General features: G+C 41.1%; 1 protein-coding gene across 1 annotated transcript in view; it reads right to left on the bottom strand.

The window, feature by feature from the left end:
- The window catches only part of F13A1 (coagulation factor XIII A chain), a 235,169-nt gene extending 210,578 nt beyond the window's left edge, over window positions 1–24,591 (bottom strand). The window contains exons 1-4 of the mRNA XM_023741733.1: window positions 24,467–24,591; window positions 24,104–24,165; window positions 21,014–21,164; window positions 8,205–8,393 (exon numbers count right to left, since the gene is read on the bottom strand). Coding sequence (XP_023597501.1) covers window positions 8,205–8,393; window positions 21,014–21,146 — 322 coding nt within the window. The 5' untranslated portion in view covers window positions 21,147–21,164; window positions 24,104–24,165; window positions 24,467–24,591. The remainder of the gene's footprint in view (window positions 1–8,204; window positions 8,394–21,013; window positions 21,165–24,103; window positions 24,166–24,466) is intronic.
- Window positions 24,592–26,570: the final 1,979 nt, after the last annotated feature.

The raw sequence follows: 26,570 nt of genomic DNA, 5'->3' as shown, positions 1-26,570 counted from the left end.
ATGGAACATTCTCCAGAATAGACCACATATTAGGCCATAAAGCAAGCCTTAACAGAATCCAAACCATCGAAATATTACAAAGCATCTTGTCTGATCATAAAGCCATAAAAGTAGAAATAATAACAGAAAAAGCAAGGAAAAAAATCAAACACATGGAAACTGAATAATACCATGTTCAAAAACTACTGAGTTATAGAAGAAATTAAGGATGGAATAAATAAATTCACAGAATCAAATGAGAATGAAAACACATCCTACCAGAACCTTTGGGACATAGCAAAAGCAGTGATCAGAGGTCAGTTTATAGCAATAAATGCACACATCCAAAAAGAATAAAGGGCCAAAATCAAAATATTAACCCTATAACTTGAACAAATAGAAAGAGAGCAGTGGAAGAAGCCCTCAGGCACCAGAAGAAAGCAAATAAAAAAAATTAGACCAGAAATAAATGAAATAGAGAATAGATAAACAATTGAAAGAGTTCACAAAACCAAAAGCTGGTTTTTTGAAAAGAGCAACAAAATAGATAAATTGTTGGCCGAACTGACAAAATCTGTTACAGTATGGGGAGTACGACTAAGGTCACATAGCAGTGTGTGTATAAAGTTTTGTATGAGAATCTAACTTGAATTGTAAACTTCCGTTTAAAGCACAATTAAAAAAACACTCAAAAAGAAATATTTAAAGAGATTTTTCATGTGTCATTTATTTTTTTTACAAAGTATTTGCATTTCTGTTATTTAGATCTTGATTTTTAGTTTGAGTTTCTTGAAATCGAGATGTACCTGCATTTATAAACCTTTGCTCTTAATTTCATTTAACACTTGTCTCTTCTGATTATAGAAATTTCTTAAAAAATCTAAGTTTCATGGCTTTATTCAGTCCTACTGAAACAAGTACTGCATTTTAAGAGACTTATTTTTGAGCCTCAGTGAGCATCCAACAATGTTCTTTTTTTCTTAAGTCTCAGTACTACCACAGTCGTTGAAGCCTGAGGTAGTCCTGTAACTGCCTGAAAGACTTGAGGTGCAGTAAGCACACTGATAAAGATAAAGCCTTATTACTGGTCCTTTAGAGAAGCCCTGGAGTCACAGTGGTTAAGGGCTTGTCTACTAACCGAAAGGTCAGCAGTTCGAACCCACCAGCCGCTCCGAGGGAGGAAGATGTGGCAATCTGATTCCATAAAGATGTACAGCCTTGGAAATCCCATGGGGCAGTTCTAGTCTGTCCTATAGGGTCGCTATGAGTTGGAATCGACTCTATGACAATGGGTTTGGTTTTTTGGTTTTGGTGTGGTCCTTTAGAAATGTGCTTGATTTCTCATACACTAAACAGCAGAATGTTGAATTTTTCCATTTTCCATATCTTGTATCTATAATAAATTTGGAAATAGGAAATCATCTAATGTAATAATGCCTATAATAGGCCATGCATGTTGGAACAAAGCTTAACTCTGTTTGAAAGTACACATTATGAGCTCTAAGAAGGGTTTAAAATACATGTTGGTTTAAAAATACATAGATTTTACGTCAAAATCAAAGATGTTATGCTATATTTCCCTTTTTCCTGAAGCACAAAATTTCGAATATGTCTTTTGTAGGATAGAAGACTTCAGATGCTCACTGTAGTGGATGCTGTAGTATGCTGCCCAGATCTTTCTCTTTCAAGACTGAGACATTCATTTCCCCAGTTGCTGAGTGTTGATGGCTGACAGCACTTACTGAGTCACTGTCAGGAATCTGCTCTCAGCCACAGAGACCCAACTACGCTAAAGGTTACAACCCCTCCCTGGGGATAGCCTTAGCCAATGACCAGTCGATGCCCAATGCCCAAGGTATAAAGGTGCGGTGTTCTTTCCTCACAGTGGAATAACTCTGAAATCCAGTTCAGCTGTAGAGGTCCCCATGGGATTCACTGAGACCTTTGTTAGATTATAGTTCAACTCCCCCCTCTATCCAATACTGATTTCCTTCACTCCGTCACAAATGTTGATCCCAAGAGGGCACCCCAATAAACTTTCTGTGCACTAATCTCCTTCTCAGAGTTTGTTTCCTGGAAACCCAACCTAAGACACATATATTGTCATTCTCCCTAAGATGTTCATTATCATAATTATTTTCTGAATGATCTATGGAAGAAGGTCTCAGATAAGTCCAATTCAGGGACAAAGCTTCCCTAGCGTCTTCTCAGTGCCCTAAGTATTTGCCAATAAAGGTGGAGATAAAAATCTCTTCATAGCTTGAGCAGAAGTTTGGATAGAGTACTCAAATGGTGCATTGAGTATGAGTGATAATTCCATTATATATTTGTCAAGGGCATCTTAATTAAATCTAGCCTTGGTGCTCAAACAAACGTGCACGCATGCACACACACACATGCACACACACACAAGGGAGAGATAAATGGACTTAAGGAAAGAAATAAAAATGTTATTTAAACATTATCTCAAAATATTGTTAAGAATATGAACTGTGGATTAACTATGCATTCCCTTTCCACAGAAAATATCTATTATTAAAAATACCTAAAATATGTATTAACAATAATAGTCTGCTCTTTAATTGTAATTAAATTGTGGTTATTTCATTTTGTCTAACATACTGGTATAATAATTTAGTTTTCCCTTCTCAGCCTATAATTGGGATAACAAACAATTCTGTGTAGAACCCCAAGCATCCCACCCACGTTGTTTATATCAGCTCGGGGACCTCTCTTTTCCTCTCCCACTTCCACTCTGGCTTCAACCAACTGCCTTCCCCACATTTATATTTCCATTTGCACTGTAAATGCAAGTAAGCATAAACCGTGTTCCTCAAGTGATCAGGGGTCAGAGCTTTTGTTTGTCTGTTTTAAGAAAGTATTGTTTATTTTTAGTTTTTGTTTTAAGTACTTTTAATTTCTTTGTACATATATTCCTATGTGTATCAATAATTTTTATGGGAACACTGGTGGCATAGTGGTTAAGAGTTTGGCTGCTAACCAAAAGGTTGGCAGTTCGAATCCACCAGGTGCTCTTGGAAACTCTTTGGGGCAGTTCTACTCTGTCCTATACGGTCGCTATGAGTCGGAATTGACTCAATGGCAACAGATTTGGTTTTTGGGTTTTTTGTCAATACTTTTACAAAGATGATACATACAACCATCTCAGGCTTGCTTTTTTCCTCGCTTGGTTCCCTCTCCCTTTTGCTCCTCCTTCCCTTAGTTTGGCCACACTCTCATTAAGAAACTCATATCAATACCTATGTGTGTCCTTCATATTCTTTTTAGTACTCAGAATATTACACAGATCTATGTACATATACAGTTACACACATACATATGGAAGGCCATATGAACTTTTTTCTGTATTCTCTTTTTTCACTCACTACCTTTCTTGAAGTCATCTGGCATAGGTTTAATTCATTTTTTTAAATAATAATACATTATGGGAATATACTACAATATATTCAACCATTTCACTATTGAGAGATGTTTGTTTCATTTTTATTTTTTAATTTTTTTCCCCCCACTATACACAGTGTGGAAACTCTGCTGGTGTAGTGGTTAAGAGCTACCACTACTAACCAAAAGGTTGGCAGTTCGAATCCACCAGGCACTCCCTGGAAACCCTATGGGGCAGTTCTACTCTGTCCTACAGGGTTGCTATGAGTTGGAATTGACTCGAACGTGACTTTTTTTTTTTTTAAATACACAATGTTGCAGTACATAATAGCTTTACAAACCAGATTTTTAATATCTTTGGTATAAATTCCTAAGAGTGGAATTTCTGGGTCAAAGGGTATATATATTTTTAATATTAGTAGATATTGCCATATTGTTTTTCAAAAAAGTTATAAAAAATTGCACTTTTCTATCAGCACTGTATAAGGGTATGCTTTTTCCACATACCATCTAGGAACAGATATTGTAGTCTTTTTCAAATTTTTGTTAGTCTGATAGATGTTAAACTTGCTCCTCACTTATCAACTATTTTGTTATCTGACATTTTGTATTTACGACAATATACTTTCTCTTCACTTATCAACTATCTTATCTGACATTTTATATTTATGAAATAGTAAAAAACCTACTTTCTGACTATTTTGCACATTAACAATGTATGTCTTGCAGTAACGGATGCCCAGCTGTGAGGCAAGAGTAATGCTGGCTGTGATGGTTACGGTTATGTGTCAACTTGGGTGGACCATGATTCTCAGTGGTTTGGCAGTTATGTAGTGATGTAATTTGGCAGTTATGTAATGACGTAGTCATCCTCCATTTTATGACCTGATGTGGTCATCTTCCATTTTCACATAACACTGATTTTGCATAACAACCTGGTCTTTGTAACCTAACTGTATCGATAAGTGAAGAGAGGGTATAGTAAAAAATTTAGTATCCAACTATTTTGCGTATTAACAATGTATGTCTGGCAGTAATGAATGCTAAGGTGCGAGAAGAGAGTAACGCTGGCTGCAGTGGACTCACTGCGGTTGATGTCGCCTACTACAGTAACTCATGGTGTCATCCCCCCATGGACCTCCTCTCGTGCCAGCCCCAACCTGTGCAGGGGAGATGCCTTGGGCTCCTGTGACTCACCTCCCAGTGGCGAGCGCAGCTGCCCAGCTCCTGGTGGCTCACAGCGGCTCTCAGCTCCGGGCAGCACAGAGTGGCAGAGGTGAGCCAGCAGATCCGGCTGCTTATCTGGGTATAAGGTGGCCATGCAGGAATGGTCCCTGTCCCCTCACTCAGTGCTCCCATACATTCCTTCTCTGAGCCTGTGCCTGCTGTGCTTGGGTCTCTTCAGTGTGGGCGACCACCCAGCTCCACAGAGCTATGCTCTGGCACCAGCCCCCACACTCCAACTAGCTACCAACCTAGTGAGCTGGAGAGCAGAGGGAGGAGGAGATTGAGGAAGTAGATGGAAGGAGGGAGAGGTGGTAGGGGAGGAGTAGGGAGAAAGGGGAGAGGAGGAGGGGAACAAGGGCAAAAAGGAGGTGGGTGTTGGAGTGGACTTGCCATGGTGGGAGCATCACTTGCTAGCCCCAAGGCACTTGGAAGAGTACAAGAGGACACCCTGCAGCCTCATGTCCCCGGTCATCTTCCATTTTTGCATAACATCAATTTTCACATAATGACCTGGTCTTTGGAACCTAACCATGTTGGTAAGTGAGGACTGGGTGTACTTTGCTTCCCTGGTCTGCAAATGAATTGAAGTTTATTGTCATATGATTACTGACCATTTGTTTTTCTCTTTTGTGACTCTTCTCTTCATAGCCTTTGCATACTTCCTATTGTTTGCATTATCAATTAGTAACAGAATTTTTTCCTTTTGCTTTCTATGTTGACATTTTATCTGTTATTGACATTTTGAATAGTTTTTCAGATTTATGTTTTGTCTATAGACTTTATGGTATTTTGAATTACATATTTATATTTTGGTCACTTCTGGTACTTTGGCATATATACTGCACTCTTACGAAAATAATGTGTGCCTTCTACGTTTGTTTGCCAACTGCACCTTCCCCCCATGAGGTATTTTCGTAAGAGCACTATGTTAATTTTTTCACAGTAACTTGTAAAAGAAAATTGGCATAATGGTACTTACGAAAATACCTCACAGTGAGAGGACGCTGTTGGCACACAAACGTAGAAGTGCACGTTATTTGTGTAAAAATATGTTATTACAAGTATAGACACATACACACTCATAGAGTTTTTCTTTTCTTTGACAATTTCAGAATTTCCAGTCTTAGGTTAAATGTTCTTACAAAATTGCCTTGTAGAGTTTTATTGTCTACATTACTATTTATTCCATCTGAAATTTAGTATTGCGTATCATATAGGATGAGGATCAACTTTTTATTTTCTTTCAGTTGGAGAGTCAGTTGTTCCAGCATCATTTGTTAAAAAACAAACGAAAACCTCATACTTTTCTTACTCCTCTAAATAAACAACTATATTAATTCATTTTATATACTGAGATCTATTTCTAACCTCTATATTCTCTTCCTACTGTATATATTTTATACTTTATTCTGATAGCTTGTTTTGATAGAAAATCTTCTATCTCTTATTATTCCTTTGTATAGTCTTCTTGGCTATTGTCAGGCGTTTATTCTTTAAAATGAACTTTATGACTATTTTATCCAAGCTTATACCCTGCTTTAGAAAAAAAGAAAAATTCCATGGGGATCCTAATAGGTAATATGTTAAATATACACATTAACTTTGGGAGATAATTTTTTTTATTAATATTTTGAGACGTCACATCCAAAAGAACACTACGTTTTCATTGGTTTTTCATGTCTTTTATTCAGATTTTATCTGATTTATATAGGTTCTGTGTCTTGTTTTTTTAACTTCAATCTTACATGATTTATAGTTTTGGTTACTATTATATGTGAAATTGTTTTATGTTCATTTTTAATTTAGGCAAGAAAAGAAAAAACCATCAATTTCTATATATTTATCTTCTATCTAGCCATTTTACAATACTTTTTGTTAATACTGTGTTATAGATTGAATCGTGTCCCCCGAAAATATGTGTTATAAATCTAACCTCTATACAGCCCTGGTGGTGCAGTGGTTAAGCTGCTAACTGAGGCGTGATGGTTCAAACTCACCAGCTGCTTCATGGAGAAAGATGGGGCAGTCTGTTTCCGTAAAGATTACAGCCTTGAGAACCCTATGGGGCAATTCTACTCTGTCCTATAGGGTTGCTATGAGTAGGAATTGACTCGCAGCAATGGGTTTGGGTTATGCTTGTGGTTAAGATCCCATTTGGGAATGAGTTTTCTTTGTTAGGTTGATGAGGCAGTGTTAGTGTAAGCTATGTCTTAAGTCAATATCTTTTGAGATATAAAAGAGGTTAAACAAGCAATAGAGAAAGTAGAGATAGAGGAAGACAGACGCCAAGCCACATGAAGATCACCAAGGAGCTAAGGGATAGAAGCTCAAAAGAAACAAAGACCTTCCTCCAGAACCAACAGAGAGAGAAAGCCTTCCCCTAAACCTGGCACCCTAAATTCAGACTTCCAGTCTTCTGAATTGTGAGAAAATAAAATTCTGTTTGGTAAAGCCACCCATTTGTGGTATTTCTGTTATAGCAGCACTAGGTAGCTAAGACATACTAGTAGTGCTTTTTTCCCTTAATCTATATCATAGCAAAATAAATAGTTTTACCTCCTATTTTCCAGTGTTTATCGTAGTTATTTCTCTTATATTGTTCCTTTGTTAAAAGCAATACTTAAAAAAAAAAAAAAGGAATGATGATAGCAGGCATCCCTGTCTAATTTCTGATTTTTATTAAAATGATGAATTTTTTGCTGTTTAGGATACCAAAAGCTGTTAGTTTGGGGTAAATCATCTTTATTATAATTGAGTAGTTTTCTTCCACTTTTGTTTTTCTAAAATGACTCTTGAATTTTATCATGCACCTTTTCAGTGACTATTAAGTTGATTGTCTGATTTTTCTCCCTTCACTTGTTTATGTATAGGATTATATGGTCAGACTTCCTGATATTGAACATCTTTTGCTTTTTTGTGCATGTGTTTAATTGCAACTTTTGTAAATTCCTAGAAAGATGTTTACCAAAATGTGTTAAATATTAATCACTATACCTGAATAAAAGGATTCCATGATCACATGAATTTGAGAAGCACTGGACTAAGCAAAGTTAAATAATGGTACTTCCTAGAATTTTTAAATCTAACATACGTTGTGAATCTTCAAGAGGAGGATAGAGTACAAATTATTTACTGAACTTTATTTGACAACCTATTTTTGTGGAGCATCCCATGGGACTAGATTAGAGCAGAACAAACTTTGGGAAATGCTCATATGGAGATAGCATGCTATAATGTGCAAATATTTTCATCACATGAGACCAATTAAATCATGAGGCAGAGACGATAAATCAAAGGTCACAACTATATGATGCTAAAACCATTAGTTTGGAGAAAAATAACTTACATGACATTTTGTACCAATTGTACTCACTTTTATTTATACTGGATTTTTGCCTGGGTAGGCCCAAATGATTGATGTTTTGGCATTAAACAGACCCAGCTTAGAGCATAGAGTGGTCCAGGCACTGGAAGTAATCCCAGCTCCAGCCAAATGTTAATCTATAATTCCAATAAATCATGCAATGCACCTGTACCCACCCTTCTCTGCTATGCAATCCGTGGTACCATGACTCAGGTTTGCATGTGGTACTCACCAATGACATACTCCACTCTGAAGAGATCCCTGTTGGGGTTATATGGACGATTGAAGTCTATCTGGATGTGGAAAGACTGTCCTCGACGTACAATCAACTTGTTGTTGTCATACTTGTCAGTATGGTGGTCCACCTTGTTGCTGTCCCATCTCTCCTTGAACAGGTGAACATTCATGACATTCAGATAGTCTATGCACAAAGAAAACAATAGAGGGGGGCTGTTAAGTAAGTTTGGTTTAAACACAAATTCAGAAAACAAGATTATTTTTCATGAAGAAACTTGGCAGGAAAGTCTGTTGAATAAAACTCTATACATGGATCAGCCAACTTGTGAGTGAGTTAGTCTTATGTGACATTACTGCTTTTGAAGAGGAGTCTTAGACTTTTACCACCTATGATGTCATTTTAGACCAGAGGGCACTCACTTGGGTATAGATGAAGGAGTATTTACAATGCCTATCTTATAGATTGAGAACATTGGCAGTTTGGCGGTAGACTTCTTGCCTTCCATACACGAGACCCAAGTTCGATTTCTGGCCAATCCATCTCATGTGCTGCCACCACGCATCTGTCAGTGGTGCTTTGTTCTGCTATGATGCAGAACAGGTTTCAGCAGAGCTTCCAGACTAAGATGGTCTAGGAAGAAAGGTCTTGTGATCTGAAAATCAGCTGGTGAAAACCCTGTGGATCACAACGATCCAATCTGCAACTGATCATGAGGATGGCACAGCACTGCGTAGCATCTTGTTCTGTTGTGCATGGGGTCACAATTAGTCGGTGGCTGACTTGATGGAAGCTCACAACAACAATGGCGGTATCTTATAGATCTAGACACAGAAAAGCTAGGACCAGAGTTCATGTCTCCAGGTTTTCAGGCTCATGCTGATTTACTTTAGGTCTGATACTTCCATTGTGACCACCGCTTCACTGTGTGACTAGCTTGGGATATGTCAGGAAATCGCGACTCCAGTTTTCTTACCTTTTAAAAGGGAAGAATCAAATCTAACAAAACCTCAAAGGGATGTTTTAAGGACAAAGTTGGGTATTAATCCAAAATTATCTTCTTAACTAAGGAAGGTTCAAACAACTCCTTTTTTGGTCATTCAAAGGCAGGAAGTGAGGGGACAGGTTTGGAGAAAGGATGCTAACAGTTCTGTTACCATTTTACAGATACAGAAACTAAAGCCTATTTCCCTAGCTACTAAATGATCAATCTACAAGTCATGCCCTGATTTGCTTAACTCCAAAATCCACATTTTTTCCTTCTAATTTTTGGAATCAAGAGTGTGAATGTCAGTTATACATAAGAAGCCCTGGTGGTACAGTGATTAGTGCTCGGCTGCTAACCAACCAACAGGTTGGAGGTTCGAACCCACCAGCCGCTCCGTGGGAGAAAGATGTGGCAGTTGGTTTACCTAAAGATTATAGCCTTGTAAACCCTAGGGGGCAATTCTTCTCTGTCCTATAGGATTGCTATGAGTTGGAATTGACTCGATGGCAGCAGGTTGTTATAACTTTGCATGAATTACTTAAACTCATTTCCTCGTTCATGAAATGTGGACACTAACATTTATTTTACAGACTCTCATAGAGCATATCTGAGATCACTAAAGGTGAAGGTAACTCTTAATTATTCGGCTACACTGTATTTTAGAAAATCTAGTCTAGAAACTGATTTGTGTGTGTGTATTTGGAGTTCTAACAGGGCATTGGGAATGGAAGGCTGAGATGGGGTTACACTGGCCCCTTGCCTCCCCTCCTGTTCCCAGATCCTGTCTGCTGCAGGGTTTGCTCTTACGGCTGAAAACAGTATGTTCGTGGAGAATACAGCTCCTGAGCCTGTATCCGTGCTGGGGCATCTCCCATGATTCCTTTTCTTCTACATAGGAATTCTGTGCAGGATGCCTAGCACCTTTTTGCCCTCAGAGACAAAACTAAAGCTAAACTCTAAGAGCCCCTGAAACAATCTCAATAAACTCAAAATTCAGGCAATCTTAGTTTGAATCCAGGTCTCATAGTTACTTAGGAAGTGATTTTGCCTCTCAAAATCTGAATTTTCTCATCTTTAAAATGACAATACTAATACCTTGAGAACTTCTTTCGATAAGATTAAATGAGACAAGGATCAATGGGTCGCTCTATGTCTGGCACATAGTCGGGCCATAGGCTTCCTTGTGGCTCTCTGGATATGTACTCGGATGGAGCCATTTCACATGGCATGGTGCTCAGTGGATTATTCTGACTGCAACATTATAGCAAACAGAAAACACAAGCTGTAGTTTTATTTTTACCTCATCTCAGAGCCCTGTTGTAGCACATGGCCCCCTGAAGGGCCCTTTCTTTCCATTATGCTGTGGGCTGAATATGCTTAATTTTCTAGACCTCTCTCTTCCAAGCTGCCTTTCTTCTAAGTTCTCTGGCCTTATTGAGGTCACAATCCCCAGTGTTAAATCAGCCTATGAAAGAATGTGAAAATCATAAACATCACAGTTGAAAAAGACCTCAGTAATCAACTCATCTGGCCTTCTCTGCTAACACAGTGCCTTTTAAAAATGTTTTTTTTAGAAAATATTTCTAAGAACCTAAGTCCTCAGAAATGGGTTCAGTCAATTTTTCATTCATCAGCACCACTGGAAGGAATATACTGACATTATAATCTCACAGAGTCTTAGAATTCAAAGGTACTTTCTGGAGCATCTGGTATACCTGCTAACTACTGCATGAACATCTTCATGAAAGCTTTAGTACTTGGGATTCTAGCCTCCATGGGACTAGGGAACTCACTACCTGACAGGGAAAACTGTCCCATTTTTAAGCAACTTTAATTATTTGAAAAATTCTCTTAAAATGAACTGACGTTGGCTTTTCTATGATTTGTCTACCCATGAATCCTGGTTCTGACTTCTTGATAAACATAGAATATATCTTCTACTCTTTCCATCTGGCCCTCTTTAGATATATCATGACTGCTGTCATAGTTCCTCTAAATCATTCTCCATTTCCTCAACTGTTCATTAAGAAATGATTTCAGGAACGTTTACCCTTTGCTCTGTTCTGGAATATATTCCATTTTGTCAGTTTCTCTCTTGAAATGTATTTCCCAGAATTAAGTACATTACTCTGGTTGTAGTTTTTCCAATAAAAAACAATGAGAATGTCATTTCTTTCAAAATAAATTGTGTATTTCTATTATTTTAGCCCAAGATATCATTAGTGTTTTGGATATGCTTACCTTAATGTTGCTTTATATTAAGTCGCTGGTCAGCCAAAACCCTTAAAAATATATTCTGATGTCATTCCTACCAATAATGGATTTAAATTAATTCAAACTCAAAACCCACTGCCGCTGAGTCAATTCCAACTCATAGTAACCCTATAGGACAGAGCAGAACTGCCCCACTGAGTTTTCAAGGCTGTAAATCTTTACAGAAGCAGACTGCTACATCTTTCTCCCTCAGAGTGGCTGGTGGGTTCAAACTGCTGACCTTCTGGTTAGCAGCCTAGTACTTTAACCACTGAGCAACTAGGGCTCAAAACTCAATTCAGACCTTGCAAATCACTCACCCATGCTGTTATTTAGCCCTATCTATTTATGCAATTGTTTTTTCTGCTTTACTCAATATTAGCACCTTACATGTATTAATAGTAAATTTTATCTTATTGAATTTGATTCATTGTTCCATGCTGTTAAGATTTTAGACCCTAAGTGTACATTCAATCTATTTAATATCCTCTCTTGCTTCTTGTCCTCCATGAATTTTATAAATGTGTTATTTTATGTTGTCATCCAAGACATGGCTATGTTGTTGTTGTTATGTGCCAGCGAGTCAATTCTAACTCATAGTGACCCCATGTGACAGAGTAGAATTGCCCCATTGGGTTTCCTAGGCTGTCATCTTTATGGGAGCAGATCACCAGGTCTTTTCTTTTGCAGAGCCGCTGGTGGGTTCAGACCACCGACCTTTCATTTAGCAGCCAAGTGCTTACCCTTTGCCCAATTGCCTAATAAATACAAGCTAGGTAAATGCACAGTGGTAGGTACTAAAAAGTGAACAGATAGTTACAATACAGTATGATAAACTCTGATAAAAGATGTGTGGATTATCAGTGGGGGATGTCTGGGAGGAGCTTCTCACCCAGACTAGGAGGGATTAAAGAAGCTTTCTGTAAGAAGTGAGGTATAAGCTGCAGTCATAAAGACAAGTAAGTTATCCAGGTGGAAAGGGAGGTGGGGAAGAAAGTTCCATGCAGAGAGGGAGACGTGTGAAGAATGAGGCAAGAGAGGGCATGGTTTGTTTAAGAAGTTGGCAGATGATTGGTTGGCTGAGGTGTAGTAGGAGGAGCCACAGTGGAAGAGCAGGCTGGAGCCCACTCATGGAAGCCTGGCAGACCATGTTAAGGAGTTTGGACTTAATTTTAACTTTCATTTTTCACCAGGCCTTTCTTCCAAGGTGCTGCTGGCTGAATTTGAACCTTCAATCTTCAGGTTAGTAGAAAAGTACAAACCATTTGCGGCACTCAGGGACCTCTAATTTTAGACCCTGAGTGTGTATATATGTGTGTGTGTATAAATATAAAATCATGTCAGTTTGCTGTTTCAGATTCTTCATTGGACCCACAATGAAATATATATTGATATCTTCATGTATATGCATGGCAGTCAAAAGGCTGTTGCAGCATTCTGGGTGAGAGATGATGGAGAGTCCATTCTGCCTGTGGGGAATGGAATGTGCTCGTCCTGGGACACTCCCAGGGCTTACCCCTCTCCTCCGCCCGATGATGATTTGCCCCTGAATATGAGCAGATTAGCTTTATGGCTTGCCTTCCCAAATAGTTTTGACTCCAGGGAAAAACAAATCTGGAGAGGGAGACTCAAGTACTTCTTTGGTACCTATGATAGTCCTAGTTCTCACTGCAAAATGGAGTTGGTGTGGGGTTTAAGTAAGGAAATGCATCAGTGTTCCATCACAGGTCTGGCACATGGCACATGCTCAATAAATGACAGCAATCAAGGTAATAACAATAGCACTGAGCATTTGGGCAGACGCTTGGAGTGGATGAGGTGACAAATCAGGTATCTGAGAGGGCATGGTGGAAGGCTGGAATTTGAGCAAGGGGAAGCCATCAAGCTAAGGAACGTCTCTCTGTGAAGCTTGTAGGAGTGGCCTTCCAGCCCTTTCCAGGCAAGCTTGCCCCTCCACATCCACTGTCTTCTGACCACACAGGCTCGTTTTTCTTTCCTGAATTTCTACAGGTGGGCAGAATCCTTTTCTCCTCTCAATTGCCAGAACACGTATTTCTTTTTTTTCCCCTTTTTCGTATATTATCATAAACCACTTTGTATTATCTTTATGTAGGTGATTTTATCTATTAGATTATAAACTCCTTGAGAATGAGACCATGTCTTAATCATCTTGTCAGTATGCCTGGGCAATGTGCAAAATGCCATAGAAATATGCAAATATGCTATTTCTCACTTTACACAAACCCAGTGCCTGAAAATTAGAGCTTGGAGTTTACTAGTCATTTTAAAATGGATTTTTCCATTTATTATAGGATTAACCACAGGAATTCTTTAAATGTCATTTTTCAGACAATTTCATTCTCAATATATGCTAGTTTCGGGGCCATGTATATTGTTGAAGATGGTGATACAGGGTTTTATAATACAAGGCCTCCAGGTCAACAGTTTTGTTTCAGATTGGAATAAAAATATTCTGTCTTCATATAGCCCACTCTCAACTGCTCGTAAGAAAGAGTAAACAAAAGGGTGCTAATGAATTCCTTTGAGTATAAAACCTATGCAAAAAAAAAAAAAAAAACTCAATAAAAAGAGATACTTGTGAGTTTATAGTTCTTTCCTAGTGAAAAAAAATGTATATGACAAGAGTTTGTTTTAAAATAATGTAGCCTATATCATTATGCTTTTGACAACATTTACTTCTAAGCATGGAGTTTTAAAAAATGTTATTTTTTTCTAAGTGATCTTTTCATTCTCTATTGCAATATTACCCTAACAATTCAACACCTTTAGGATGAAAGAAAAAAAAAGTATAGGAAATCACAGTGGTGCTCTAAGTGAGGAAAAACTAAAGCAGTAATAAGTAAATTTTCTCTGTATAATCTTTTAAAATAACAGTCCATCTTAAAATAAATTAACTAAGGAAAATATTTCATTTAAAAAATAAAACTGGATTAAGATATAGTAGATGGAAAGCTACACTGAGAGGTAGACAGTTTAAAGAAATAACATTCCAGACTGTAGTCAAATGCGTAAAACATACAGAAGGGTAAAATGCAGGGTAGTTTATTCTTTAGAAGCAGAGAAGGGCATGGCAGCCATGTTGCCTTCTCTCAAATGTAATCTCCTGATTGGTCTATGGATTTATTAGGGGCTGACCCAAATATTGACCTTGGTTGTTCAGTGGTAGAATTCTTATCTTCCATGTGGGAGACTTGGGTTTGAATCTCACCCTGTGCACCTCATGACAGCCATCACTCGTCTGTCACTGGTGGCTTGTGTGTTGCTATGATGCTGAACAGGTTTCAGCGGAGCTTCCAGACTAAGATGGGCTAGGAAGAAAGGCCTGATGATTTACTTCTGAAAATCAGCCACTGAAAACTCTGTGGATCACAATGGTCTGATCTGTCGCTGTTCATGCGGATGGTGAAGGACCGGCAGCGTTTTGTTCTGTTGTGCATTGGGGTCACCATGAGTGTGGGGCTAATGACAGCTAACAACAGTCCCAAATATTAAGGAAGGAGGTGAAGCTCTCAATACCACAGATTAAACATTTTCTTCACTGCTCATGGATCGTCACACCCAGATTAAGCCCAGTATTTGGGTCTTACAATATCTAGTAATAGAAGGATTCTACAAACGGTTGTCATAAAATATGGGCAGAGATATAAAAGTAACATAGTTCTTTCTATCTTCCAATTTCCTTAGTAGTGCCCCTTCCCACATAGTGGGCACTCAAACATTTATTAAGCTGGAATATTGATTTTTGCTTTGTTTATTGATTTAACAAGACATAGTTTAGGCTGAAAGAACCTTCTCATTATCCAGGCCCCATTTGCCACAAACAGGAAATGAATTTGCTTCTTCTCCTTCTTCAAGCTCACTTCCTGGCAAAATGTAGCAGCAGCTCATTGTTAAGCCACTTTTTTTTTTCTTTTTTTTTTTTGTAGACATATTTTATAGCTGGAAACTTGGCAGTTCGTTCCTTCAAAGTGACAGCTTTCAAAAAGTCTACCTAACACAATTTAGCCTAATTCCAAACACATCAGAAAATGAACTGTTCAGGAAAAAAATCTCTCCTCATGAACCAGCTGCCTTTCTTTTCTCCTACCCTTTCCCTAATATGAAAAAAGGGGATTATTTTCTCCCTAAGTTGTAAAAATATTCTTCAGAGAATGATTATACCTGTCATAGATGCAATCTTGAAATACGTTAAATGTTTAGGTTCATATTCTAAGAATTCCCTGGTGAACTGAATTCTCTGTGCGATCGTTGGTAATATTATTACTAAACTATGGGCATAAATACTACCCATGAAGAAATAGGTTTGTTTATTGTGAACAGAACAACAGGATAATGGGTTCTGTCTCACATATCTTTTAGATGCCCAGAATACTAAAGTATCATTAATTAGAATGATTTTTTTTTTCCTTAAGCAGCATTTTTTAACTGTTACTATTAAGATCTCCTATAGGGTCACTATGAGTTGGAATCAACTGGACAGTAATGACTTTGGTTTTTGATTTGGTGTACCCTAAAATGTTTAAGAAATGTTCAGCTGCTCGAGAGGAAGCTAGAATAAGAGAAACAAGATAGCACCTGCTTCAGGATCTTCCAGTTATCTGGTCTACTTCTCCTCCAGCCTGGACGCTCTCCACAGCCTCCAAATGTAGCGCCTCCACCCCCAATTTTCTCCTCTCCACTAGAATTACCTTTATAAAACATAATTCTGATTACTTCATTTTGCAATGTAAAATCCTTCACAAGTCCCCTGTTATTTGCATGATGAAGGCCAAGGTTTTCAGGATGTTGCATCATGATCCCTGCCTATTTTTCCAAGACTACCTCCTCCTCTTACTGCTAGCCACACCACACCTGCTGTTCCCCAAAAAGAAAAGCTTTTCTTTCCTGTTCTCATGACTTGGCATATACTGTCCCCTGGGTTGGAAGTGACCTTCTGCACCCTTGTCTGCCTGGGAAATTCCTATTCATTTTTTAAGACTCAACTCAGATGTCCTTTCATCATGAAGCCTTCCTCACCCCTTTTCCCCATTCCATCCGTACCATTATTCATTTCTTTCTCTGTTATTTCAGATTATTGCACAAATTTCTGTTATTGTATTCATTGCACTGAATCGCAATTATCTTTTATTTGTCTGTTTTGTCTATTAGACGGAGGATTGCTTGAGGCCAGGGACTGGCTTACGCATCTTTGTGTCCCCAGAGAGAGGCTGACACAGTTTCTGACACATAGAGGACAGTCAATAAATGTTTTTCCATGAACTGAATGAAGGGAAGGACTGGCACTGTACAGCATTGTTTCTTAATCATACGCTGGATGCCCTTCTTATCCTTTCAATTCCCTTGAATGCAGACAGGTTTACTCTGCACAAAGGAGCAATTGACAATTAACTGGTTAATTAGTTTACTTAGTTCTGACAAGGAGTGGTGGGAGAAGAGAATGCTCAGGAAGGCACAAGACCCCAGTAACCTGAAAACTAATAAATTCTACGTGACTTTTTTTATAGAGACATGCTTGTCTTCCAATCTGAATTCATTGCATTAGACCTGTCAAATAAATATTGCAATTACTGCTGCAAATGATCACATATTGTTAATAACACAGAGTCAAATCAGCCCAAGAATATAAGGTTATCTTCTGGAACATTAAATTTCCAGCTCAGCATAACCCTCGAGACGAGAAGGCTGTAGAGAGATTTGTGGAAACACCCTGCAGAGCGGGCAGAACAGTCTATTAGAAATCAATGCAAATCCAGACCATCTAAGAGGGTCTCACAGTACGTTTCCTGGCTACAGTTGAGTCCAAATGGAGACGTGAAGGGTCCCTAAAACCATGCAGGATGTCAAACACCACCATGACTGACCAGTTCCAACTCTGGGGTTTTAGTGTAACCTCAAAAACTTCAATTTTTCTTAAAGATTGTGGTGCTGTATGGGAAGAGCCTTACTTGAGTTTGTACATTTTGAAATATGGATTTTACTAAAACAATTTTGACCAAATATTCACCAAAGCCAATTAAGGGTGTTATACATACTCAGTTTAAAACAACATACAGTGATAAAAAACTCAAAATGAAACCCACAGCTGTTGAGTCAATTCCGACTGATACTGACCTTATAGGACAGAGTAGAACTGCCCCATAGGATTTCTAAGGCTGTAAATTTTTACTGAAGCAGACTGACAGGTCTTTCTCCCACAGAGTAGTTGGTGGGTTCGAAACACTGACCTTTTGTTTAGTGGCTGAGTGCTTTAGCCACTGCGCCACCAGAGCTCCTGTATATAGAGTGATAGGGGTTACTGACAGAGACTATTAAAAATGAAAAAAGATCCTTCGTCTTTTCCTGTTCTTGCCTCTCTTCCCTTCTCAGTCAGTTTCACAAGAGGAGGTTGGTAAAGGGAAGAGCTGTCAATGAAAAAAAAAAAAATGAAGAAACAAAGTTTGACTTAGGGCTCGGTGTTCTCAGAGGCCAAGTCATCCTCAAGTTGCTGATCAGGAGACAGGTCCTCTTGGAGGCCACTAGTGGCTGTTGAGTGAATTGCAAGAAGATATCACTTAAAATGAGAGCCTATGCCTTCCTGTGGGCAGTGGCTGTTCAGTGGTAGAATTCTCACCTTCCATTGTGGAGACCCAGGTTCATTTCCCAGCAGTGCACCTCAGGCTCAGCCACCACCTATCTGTCAGTGGAGGCTTGCATGCTGCTATGATGCTGAACAGGTTTCACCACAGCTTCCAGACTAAGATGAACTGAGAAGAAAGTCCTGGTGATCTACTTCTGAAAATCAGCTTATGAAAACTATGGCTCACAAGAGTCTGGTCCACAAAAAATCATGGGAATAGCACAGGACCAGGCAGTTTTTTGTTCCGTTGTGCATGGGGTTACCATGAGTCGGGGACGGCAGCTAACAACAACAACGTGCCTTCTACTAGTAGGGGTGACTTGGGGAAAATCTGATCAATTTAGTGCCAGAACACCTGCATATCTAAATGCTTTTAGAATCATTAAACAGAAATCTGAAATGTAAAGAAACCAGGAGAGGAATCTCCTTGTTCAGGTGGTTCATACGTTGGCTTTTATTTTTTTCCATCATAGTATGTGCGACTTAACGCTATACCTTCTGGGGATAGAGACCCAATCCTCACAGCATGTAGCACTTAGCTCATCTGTGTGAGAAATATTAAATGAATGCATGTTTACAAAATCTGGACTCTGTTATTAATAATTAACTGATAATGACTCTAGGGCTGATCAATCATTCAATTCTCCAGTAATTGTGCTCATTCATTCTACAAATAGCCGCTGCACACTCACACTGCCTGTGCCAGGGCCTCTAAGGAGTATCCCAGAATGTCACCTATGACTGATAAATTAATAACGACTTATTTTTTTCAAAGTAATTCAGTTAAGCTACCCCCTGCCTCCAAAAATAAATAAACAAAAAACAACAATCTTATATATGTTTTTTAAATTGACTTCCCTGCTTAGGTTCTGTGGCAGCTGTGAGGTCTTACTGGCAACATTTTGTTCAGATTTCAGATGTACAGGGCTATGGGCTGTACATACTTCACTTTGAAACAAGTCTTCACTTGAGTGGTTTCCGGATCTTGATAGATTATGATAATTTGTACATTCTGAATCAACGAACATTTTTTGGTCATGTACTATGTGTCAGATACAGGCACTATGCATGTGATCCTTATGACAACCTAGGAAGTAGGTGTTGCTTCTATTTTGCTGCTGGAGAGACTGAGGCTTAGGGTCCTTACACAGCTTGCTCTGGGTTCCCGGAGCAGGTGGCAAATGTGGGATAGGAACCCGGTCTTCTGACTCCAGGACCAGGGGGCTCTCTGCCACACTGCATGCCCTTTTGTGGAGGTTCACGTCTGCCCTCACTGACCCTGGCCAGGGTGGCTATGTTCCCTTCCCTTATCTGTTCTTCCTTCCCAATTCTTCTAGCACCTTGGCCCGCCATTGCCAGGCCCAGGGTCTTCTGTGCCAGAAGGGATTTTGTTAGTAAACGGAATACACTAAGGTGATCTGCTTGGTAATTTGTTGTCTGCATGCTTTCCAACTATACTTGCATTCTTTAAAAAACAAAAAACAAAGATTCCAAGAAATGAAGAAATGGTATCAACTCCTTGGTTTGGGCCTCAGTTTCAAGTCCTTTCTAACTCAGTTTTAGAGAATGAAGCACTTAGCTGGGAGAGAGTGTACACAACTACAAGTTCTTCTTGGCCCCTCAAATTGTACTACTCACTGAGGATGCCCTTCTGATCTGTGACCCCTGCCTCCACCACACACACACAATTGGGATGGCACCTGATGCAATGGACTGGATGTCTCTCTCTTTTCACAACTTGATATCAAATTGTCTAGAGATGACACTGTCATGATTAAACTGTGCAATGTCTGGGAGCCTTTGACTTGCTGGATCTGCTAGCAGTCCACAGTGTCCTTTCTCTTTGCTCCTGATTTGACCCTTGCTGCCAACAGGGCTGCATCAACCTGGCGCTCTCCGCTATGAGCTCTTTCTGATGAGAAGAATTGCCCACAGAGTCACAGGGTGATCATGACCACACTGAACAACCCTAGCAATGGATGTTTTCCTCCTGCTAGACCCAGTACAGAGCACCCTCAGATCAAAACTGAGTCCTACCCAGGTGCATATGTGCTAGTGACAAAATGTGCTCCCTGCTAGACAGATGCCACTCAGGGAGGCAATTATGTCCCTGCCAGGGCCCAAGGGACCAGCATCTATGTCACCAAATCACCCCTGGCACCTGTGCCCAGTCACAGCTGACACGGTGAATGGAGGTCAGGTCCTGCAGGATCAGGCAGAGGCCAGGGCAGGGGAAGCACCTTACCTCACTTGCTCACCAGGCAGCTTGGAGAGAAACAGAGGCTTCCATCTCCATTACTGTTAGAGTCTGGCACCTCTCGCCAGCTCTGAAATTCACAGCAATGGATGGAGGAGGGAGGGAGAAAGAATGAGGAGGAAGCCAGACAACCCAAACAGCCACAATATTTTGAAAGTGGAATCCTCCAGCTAGGGAAAGATCTTCAAAGCATAGAACAGGATGGCTGGAAGGGGCCTCAACTCATGCAATGCACCTGTCTTGTAGAGGAAATAATGGAGAGGGAAAAAGACAAAGTAATTTGCTAAGGTGACAAGGTTACTAAATGGTAGAATTCAGATAAGAATCCAGGCCTCTGGTACCTTCATCACTCAAAAGAAGTTTTTGGAGTCCTTTCTTTAAAACAGTAGAACGCTCAGCTGCTAACCAAAAAGCTGGAAGTTCTTGTTCACCCAGAGGCACGTTGAAAGAGAAGCCTAGTAATCTACTTCCAAAAAATCAGCCACTGAAAACCCTAAGGAGCTACTCTGACACACTTGGAGTCTCCATGAGTCAGAGTCAACTTGATGGCTTGGTCTTCTTTAAAACCAGAGATGGAAGGAGCATCCATTTGCGGGAGGTCAATGGAGGCGAAGGATGGCCACCCAGTGTCTTGGGCCAGGGATGTGCCTGGACCAGACAGGACCACATACCTTGCAGGCTGATGCCTCGGGGCACCAGGCCCTGTAGTTCCACAGTGGGGAGGTCATCTTCTGCAGCATTGGAGTTGTTGGGTGGGACCGATCTCCTGCCTCCAAAGGTGGTGGCAGATGTTTCTGACGACATTCTCAGCTTCACAAGCAACTTGGGGGGAGAAAAAGGAAACAAGAAAAAGGACATGTGAAATAGGAGTTACATTTGTGACAAAGATTCAAAAATAGAGAAAAAGACATATCTGTTTGTAATAGAACTTGTGCAACACATTTCGAGTTTCACATAACTAAAAACTGAGACGTGCAATGAGAATTAGTCTAATGATGGATATAGTTCCCCAAGGAGCTCAGAGAAATTTGGTGTTTGTCCAAACATATATAAAACAGAAGAAAGGGGGCTAATTTGAAGAAATAAAAAATGTAAACAATTTTGGAGGGCAGGTTTTTTTTTTTTTTTTGTTGTTGTTGTTCTAAATCCCCCTAAAGGCAACATCTTTTACAAAACATTTACTGCGGTATGTATGTACATGTGCCCATATCATATAGATTATGAGACCTAAGCAACTTTTGGAAATCCTGATGGTGTAGTGGTTAAGTACTACAGCTGGTAACCAAAAGGTCAGCAGTTCGAATCCATCAGGCACCCTTTGGAAACTCTATGGGGCAGTTCTACTCTGTCCTATAGGGTCTCTATGAGTTGGAATCGACTCAAGGGCAATGGGTTTGGTTTTTTGGTTTTAAGCGACTTTTAAGAATAAATTCCTACAACTGTATCCAAATAAGTGCTGTTCTCCAAAACGTTCACGTCTGCAATTCAATTCAGCCAATGTTATTGAGCGCCCTGGATGGTGTAATCAGTTAATGCTGGGCTGCTAATCAAAAGGTTGGAGGTTTGAGTCCACCCAGAAACTCCTCAGAAGAAAGGCTATCTATTTCTGAAAAATCAGCCATTGAAAATCCTGTGGAGCACAATTCTACTCTGACACACATGGGGTCGCCATGAGGCTGTGACCAGGGGCAGATTACCCAGCAAGCAAGGTAAGCATGGGCTTACTTGAGTTTACAAACTAATCTGTAGTGAATAATTTCACATGGGTTTCACCACATCTTTGATGTGCTTATCTTGCTGACTGGGTAATCTGTCCCTGTCAGGGATTGTAAATTTGAAAAGAGGCTTTGATTCTGCAGGAAGGTGCTGTGGGGTTGGGAGAGAGACAAATACCAGCCATACCTGGAAGTAGAATCTTTGATGTGTTGAAACAATGCGAAATTGTTTCCTACAGATGATCTTGCAAGCAAGGTAAGCAGGGTGCTTAGCTTGCCTATTGGATAATCCACCCCTGGCTGTGCCCAAGGCACTCAGGCAACATCAGAGAACAAAACACCAAGGATTCCTGTCCTCGTGGGGCATATAGTCTAGTGGGAGCTAAGGGTGAGCCTGGTAATAATTCATAAGTAAACCAGGTAGTGTGTTAGACAGTGATATCTTCTGGGGAAGAAGGAAGAAGCGGAACAGGGCAAGGGAGATGCAGAGTCTGGGAGAGGGAGGCAATGTTAAATGGGGTGGACAGGGCAAGCTATGCATAGACTGTTCTCTAGACTGACCTGGTCAGTGGTGCTAACATTGATGTCACTCAAGACATGCTTCCCCTTCCTTTGAGGTTTGTGCAGGCACAGGGCCAGTTTAAATACTACACACCTCACTGTCCCTGCCCAACAAGTATTTGTTGACCAGCTGACCCAATGAATGGAGACCTTGTCTCTGGTCCCAACTGAAGTTTCCCCCTTGATCACCTTGATTACCCAGTCATGACTCCTGGCAACTCGGCTGTTTTAAAAAACCAGGCACACCCTTAACAGATGAAGAGTTGCCATTGTAGAGGCATCTAGAGTAGACTGTTCAAGAAACAGGTTGAGTGACGGGAGCCTGGCTGGACCAGAAAACCACTTCCTAAGTTATTTGGTCTTGTAAGGAGACAGGATTCTTTTGGAAATGTAAGGACTGAATAAAACCCAAATCCATTGCTGTCGAGTCAATTCCAACTCACAGCGATCCTATAGGACAGGGTAGATCTGCCCCACAGGGTTTCCAAAGCTGTAAATCTTTGAAGGAGGCCTGGTGGTGCAGTGGTTAAGCACTTGTCTGTTAACCAAAAGGCAGGTGGTTGGAACCCACAGGAGCAGACTGCCACGTCTTTCTCTTGCAGAGCCTGCTGGTGGGTTGGAAGCACTAATCTTTCTGTTAGCAGCCCAGCGCTTTAACCACTGCACCAGCTGTGCTCCAAGTTCTGGATAAAACCAAAACCAAACCCTTCGCCATCAGGTTGATAGGTATCCATAAATATCTATATGCATATTTATAGACCGTCTTCGTGCAAAGCAGGAGAGGAGGGAGGGGAGAGAAAAAGAGTTCATGAAGGACAGAGCAGGAAAAAGCCGTCCTCTGGTGGGAAATAGCAAGAGTGGGGTGCAAGACACACTGGGGGTGGGTAGGGTTGGGGAGGTTAGCATGGAGCATTGCAGCAGCCTGTTGGGGAGCATGAGCTTGTGAATTGGACAGCTAGGGAGCTCTAAGCGTTGCCAGGTCAAGAGGAGCTGGCATAGGCCTGGCTGATGAGGGCAGGTGGGCAGGGTGCCCCTCTCAGCAGGTCTGAGGAAGGGAAGGAGCTGAAGTTCCTCCTGGGTGGGGACGGGGAAAAACAGGAGTGGGGAGCCAACCTGGGCAGGTTCCCAGCTAAGGAGGCATCCCTACCTGGCTTCTCCCTGCAACCTCTGCATTCCCTGTTCAAGAGTCCCCTCCCTGAGGAAAGGGAACTGTCCTTTTGGGGATCACCCCTAATTCACCAGATTCCCATTTTCTTCCTTGCAAGCAGGGCCTACAGAAAAGCTTCCTGGAGGACCTGAGAGAACTCCCTGCTGGGAAGTGGGGCTGAGGAGGTGCGGAGTTGAGGGTGAAAGACTAATAGGGGACAGTGGGGTGCCTCTACCCCCGCCCCCGGCACCCAAGGGAGGGATCACCAGGGACACGGAGGTGCACGGAGCGCAGGGCACTGGTTGCGGGAATGCTCAGATGGAAGGGCAGGGGCTTACCTGCGGATCCTTCCGGGGGGGCCCTGCGGCAGACTCGGCCGGTGTGTGTCTCTGGGCACTTCCTCAAATGGACGCAGGAAAAAAATGACAAGAAAGTTGGCTCTTAAATAACTTCCTAACAGCCCTCTCCCTCCTCCCCAGTCCCACAGGGTTTCTCCTCCCCCTTCTTGACAGCTAGAGCTAGCAAGGAGCTTCAAGGACTTTCCAGTTACTTCTGCCTTCCAGCTCTATTATTCCAGCCTGCTCTCCCTCCCCCGCCCAGCGGGCAGCCTCCCCCGCCCCCTGACTCGAAGTCTCCCAGCCCATCGATCGAGTCGAGTCTTCGCCATCCCCACCCCCAGTTCTGCCCCCCGCCCCCCTCACTTGGTTCTGGGAGTGCCAAGCACCACACAGGTCACTGCACCTTCCTTTTGGTCAGAAGGGCAGGAAGGGGTCTCCCTTAACAAAGGAACCTCTTTGCCATACAGGGTTGAGAGGCTGGCTGGGTGACTTGACAGAAGGGAAGTCTGTCCCCTGCAGACAGGTCACACAGACAGTAGTGACCATGCATAAAGTAAGTGTAACGTGTTCCTCTTGTGGAAATAAGGCTGTGGGCATGTGCTGTATTCTTGAATCATCTAGGCAGCCACAGCCACCACCAACGGAACCACAAGACTTCCTGCAGAAGGTGATGCTTGGCCAGAGGGAAGATGAAGACCTGCCTGTGAGAATACCACAAAACTATGTTGGTCTATCCCAAAATAATTGGAGAAAAGAAAAAAGAATTTTCCTCCTGAAATCTTCCATATTTTTTTGAGTCTTTGTGTCTCTAAAGATACTTATTTTCCATCATGGTTCTTCCTTACCTTCTTCATTATCTTCAAACGTGTGATACTGCATCTTGATCTTCTAATTTCATAGAGAAAAAAAGATGCCATTGGTTAGACTTTCCCTCAGTTTTCTGCTACTGAACCTATTAACTTGCCTGTACCGTCACCCATTTTTCCTTCTTTCCTCCTATAACTAAAGCAGAAATGTGTCCCTGTCCTGGTCCAAGGGCAGTGGTAGTTCTGTGGTAGAATTCTCGCTTTCCCTTGTGAAGACCAAGGTTCAATTCTTGGCTAGTGCACTTCATGTGCAGCTACCATCCGTCAGTGGAGGCGCACATGTAGTTATGATGCTGAACAGGTTTCAGCAGAGTTTTCACACCAAGACAGACTGGCAAGAAAGGCTTGGAGATCTACTTTCAAAAATCAGCCAATGAAAACTTAATGGATCAAATGGTCAGGATGACGCAGCATTGTGCGTGAGGTTGCCACAAGTTGAGGACTGACTGGACAGCAGCTAACAACAACTCCTGGTCCAAGAACAAGTGCTCTGAGTTCCCTTCTGCCTGTGTACCATGTCACCTTCTCATCTAGGACTTTACTGTATTGCTTATCCACTCTTTCTCCCGTATCTTCAAGCTCCCTTTTTCTGGAAGCTAATTCCATCAGCACTTACACGATTTCAAGTCAAGTCTCTTCATTCTTTTTTAAAACCCTCCCTCCCAGCTATTGTTCCTTCTCTCCCCTCCCCTTCATCGCTAAACTTCTGCCATCTGACTTCTGCCCCCATCTTTCTACTTAAACTGCAGGTTAAGGTCACCAATGGACTGTGCCAAAGGACAGGATGCAGGACTTATTCACTGAACCTTTTGGAAGCGTTTAGCTCTGCTGGCCACTCTCTCCTTAAAGGTCTTTACCTTGGCCTCTCTGGCATTTCACTCTCAGTGTTTTTCTTCAGTACTGTACTAGCTCCCTTGATAATCTCAGAAACTCCTACAGTTTTCAATTTCCATCTATATCCAAATTGAGATCTCTAGCCATGATCTTTTCCAGAACTTCAGATTCACTTGTCTAACTATCAGCCAGCTTCATTTGACATGTCCCAGTGATAATTCAAACTCATCATTCTACAATTAAATATATAATTCCCCCTCAAAAACCCATTCCATCTTAGGAGTTCCCTATGGCAATGAATGCCATCAACCTGCATCTGTTTGCCAAGCCAGACATGTAGGCATCATTCTTGGCACGTCCTTCTTTCTCTCCTTCAACCTCCAAATCTAATCTTTCAATAAATATTTCCTGTTAAATCTCTTAAACATCTCTTAAATCCCCCTTTTACCTTTCCTATCCAAAAGTGTAGGCTCAGACCACCACAGCATCATCTCTTGTCAATCGCCAGAACCACCTCCTACCACTTCCACTCTTGACCCTTTCCATCCACTCTCTACACTGCAGTCAGAGTGAGTTTTGTGGCACTCAAATCAGATTATTCTTTGCACAGAGCTCTTCTATGACTACCCACCTTTGCTTGTCGAATAAATTACAAACTCAAACTGTCAAGGTCATATACAATCCACACCCTACTTAACTCTCCAGCTCATCTCTTTTCACTCCCTCTAATATGCCTCCCCACTCCCTCAGCCCTACTCTGCTGACCG

The sequence above is a fragment of the Trichechus manatus genome, unplaced genomic scaffold (genome assembly GCF_000243295.1).
Source record: "Trichechus manatus latirostris isolate Lorelei unplaced genomic scaffold, TriManLat1.0 scaffold00188, whole genome shotgun sequence".
Classification (NCBI taxonomy): Eukaryota; Metazoa; Chordata; class Mammalia; order Sirenia; family Trichechidae; genus Trichechus; species Trichechus manatus.
Note: the sequence above shows the minus strand (reverse complement) of the source record. Positions and strands in the feature narration are given on the sequence as shown.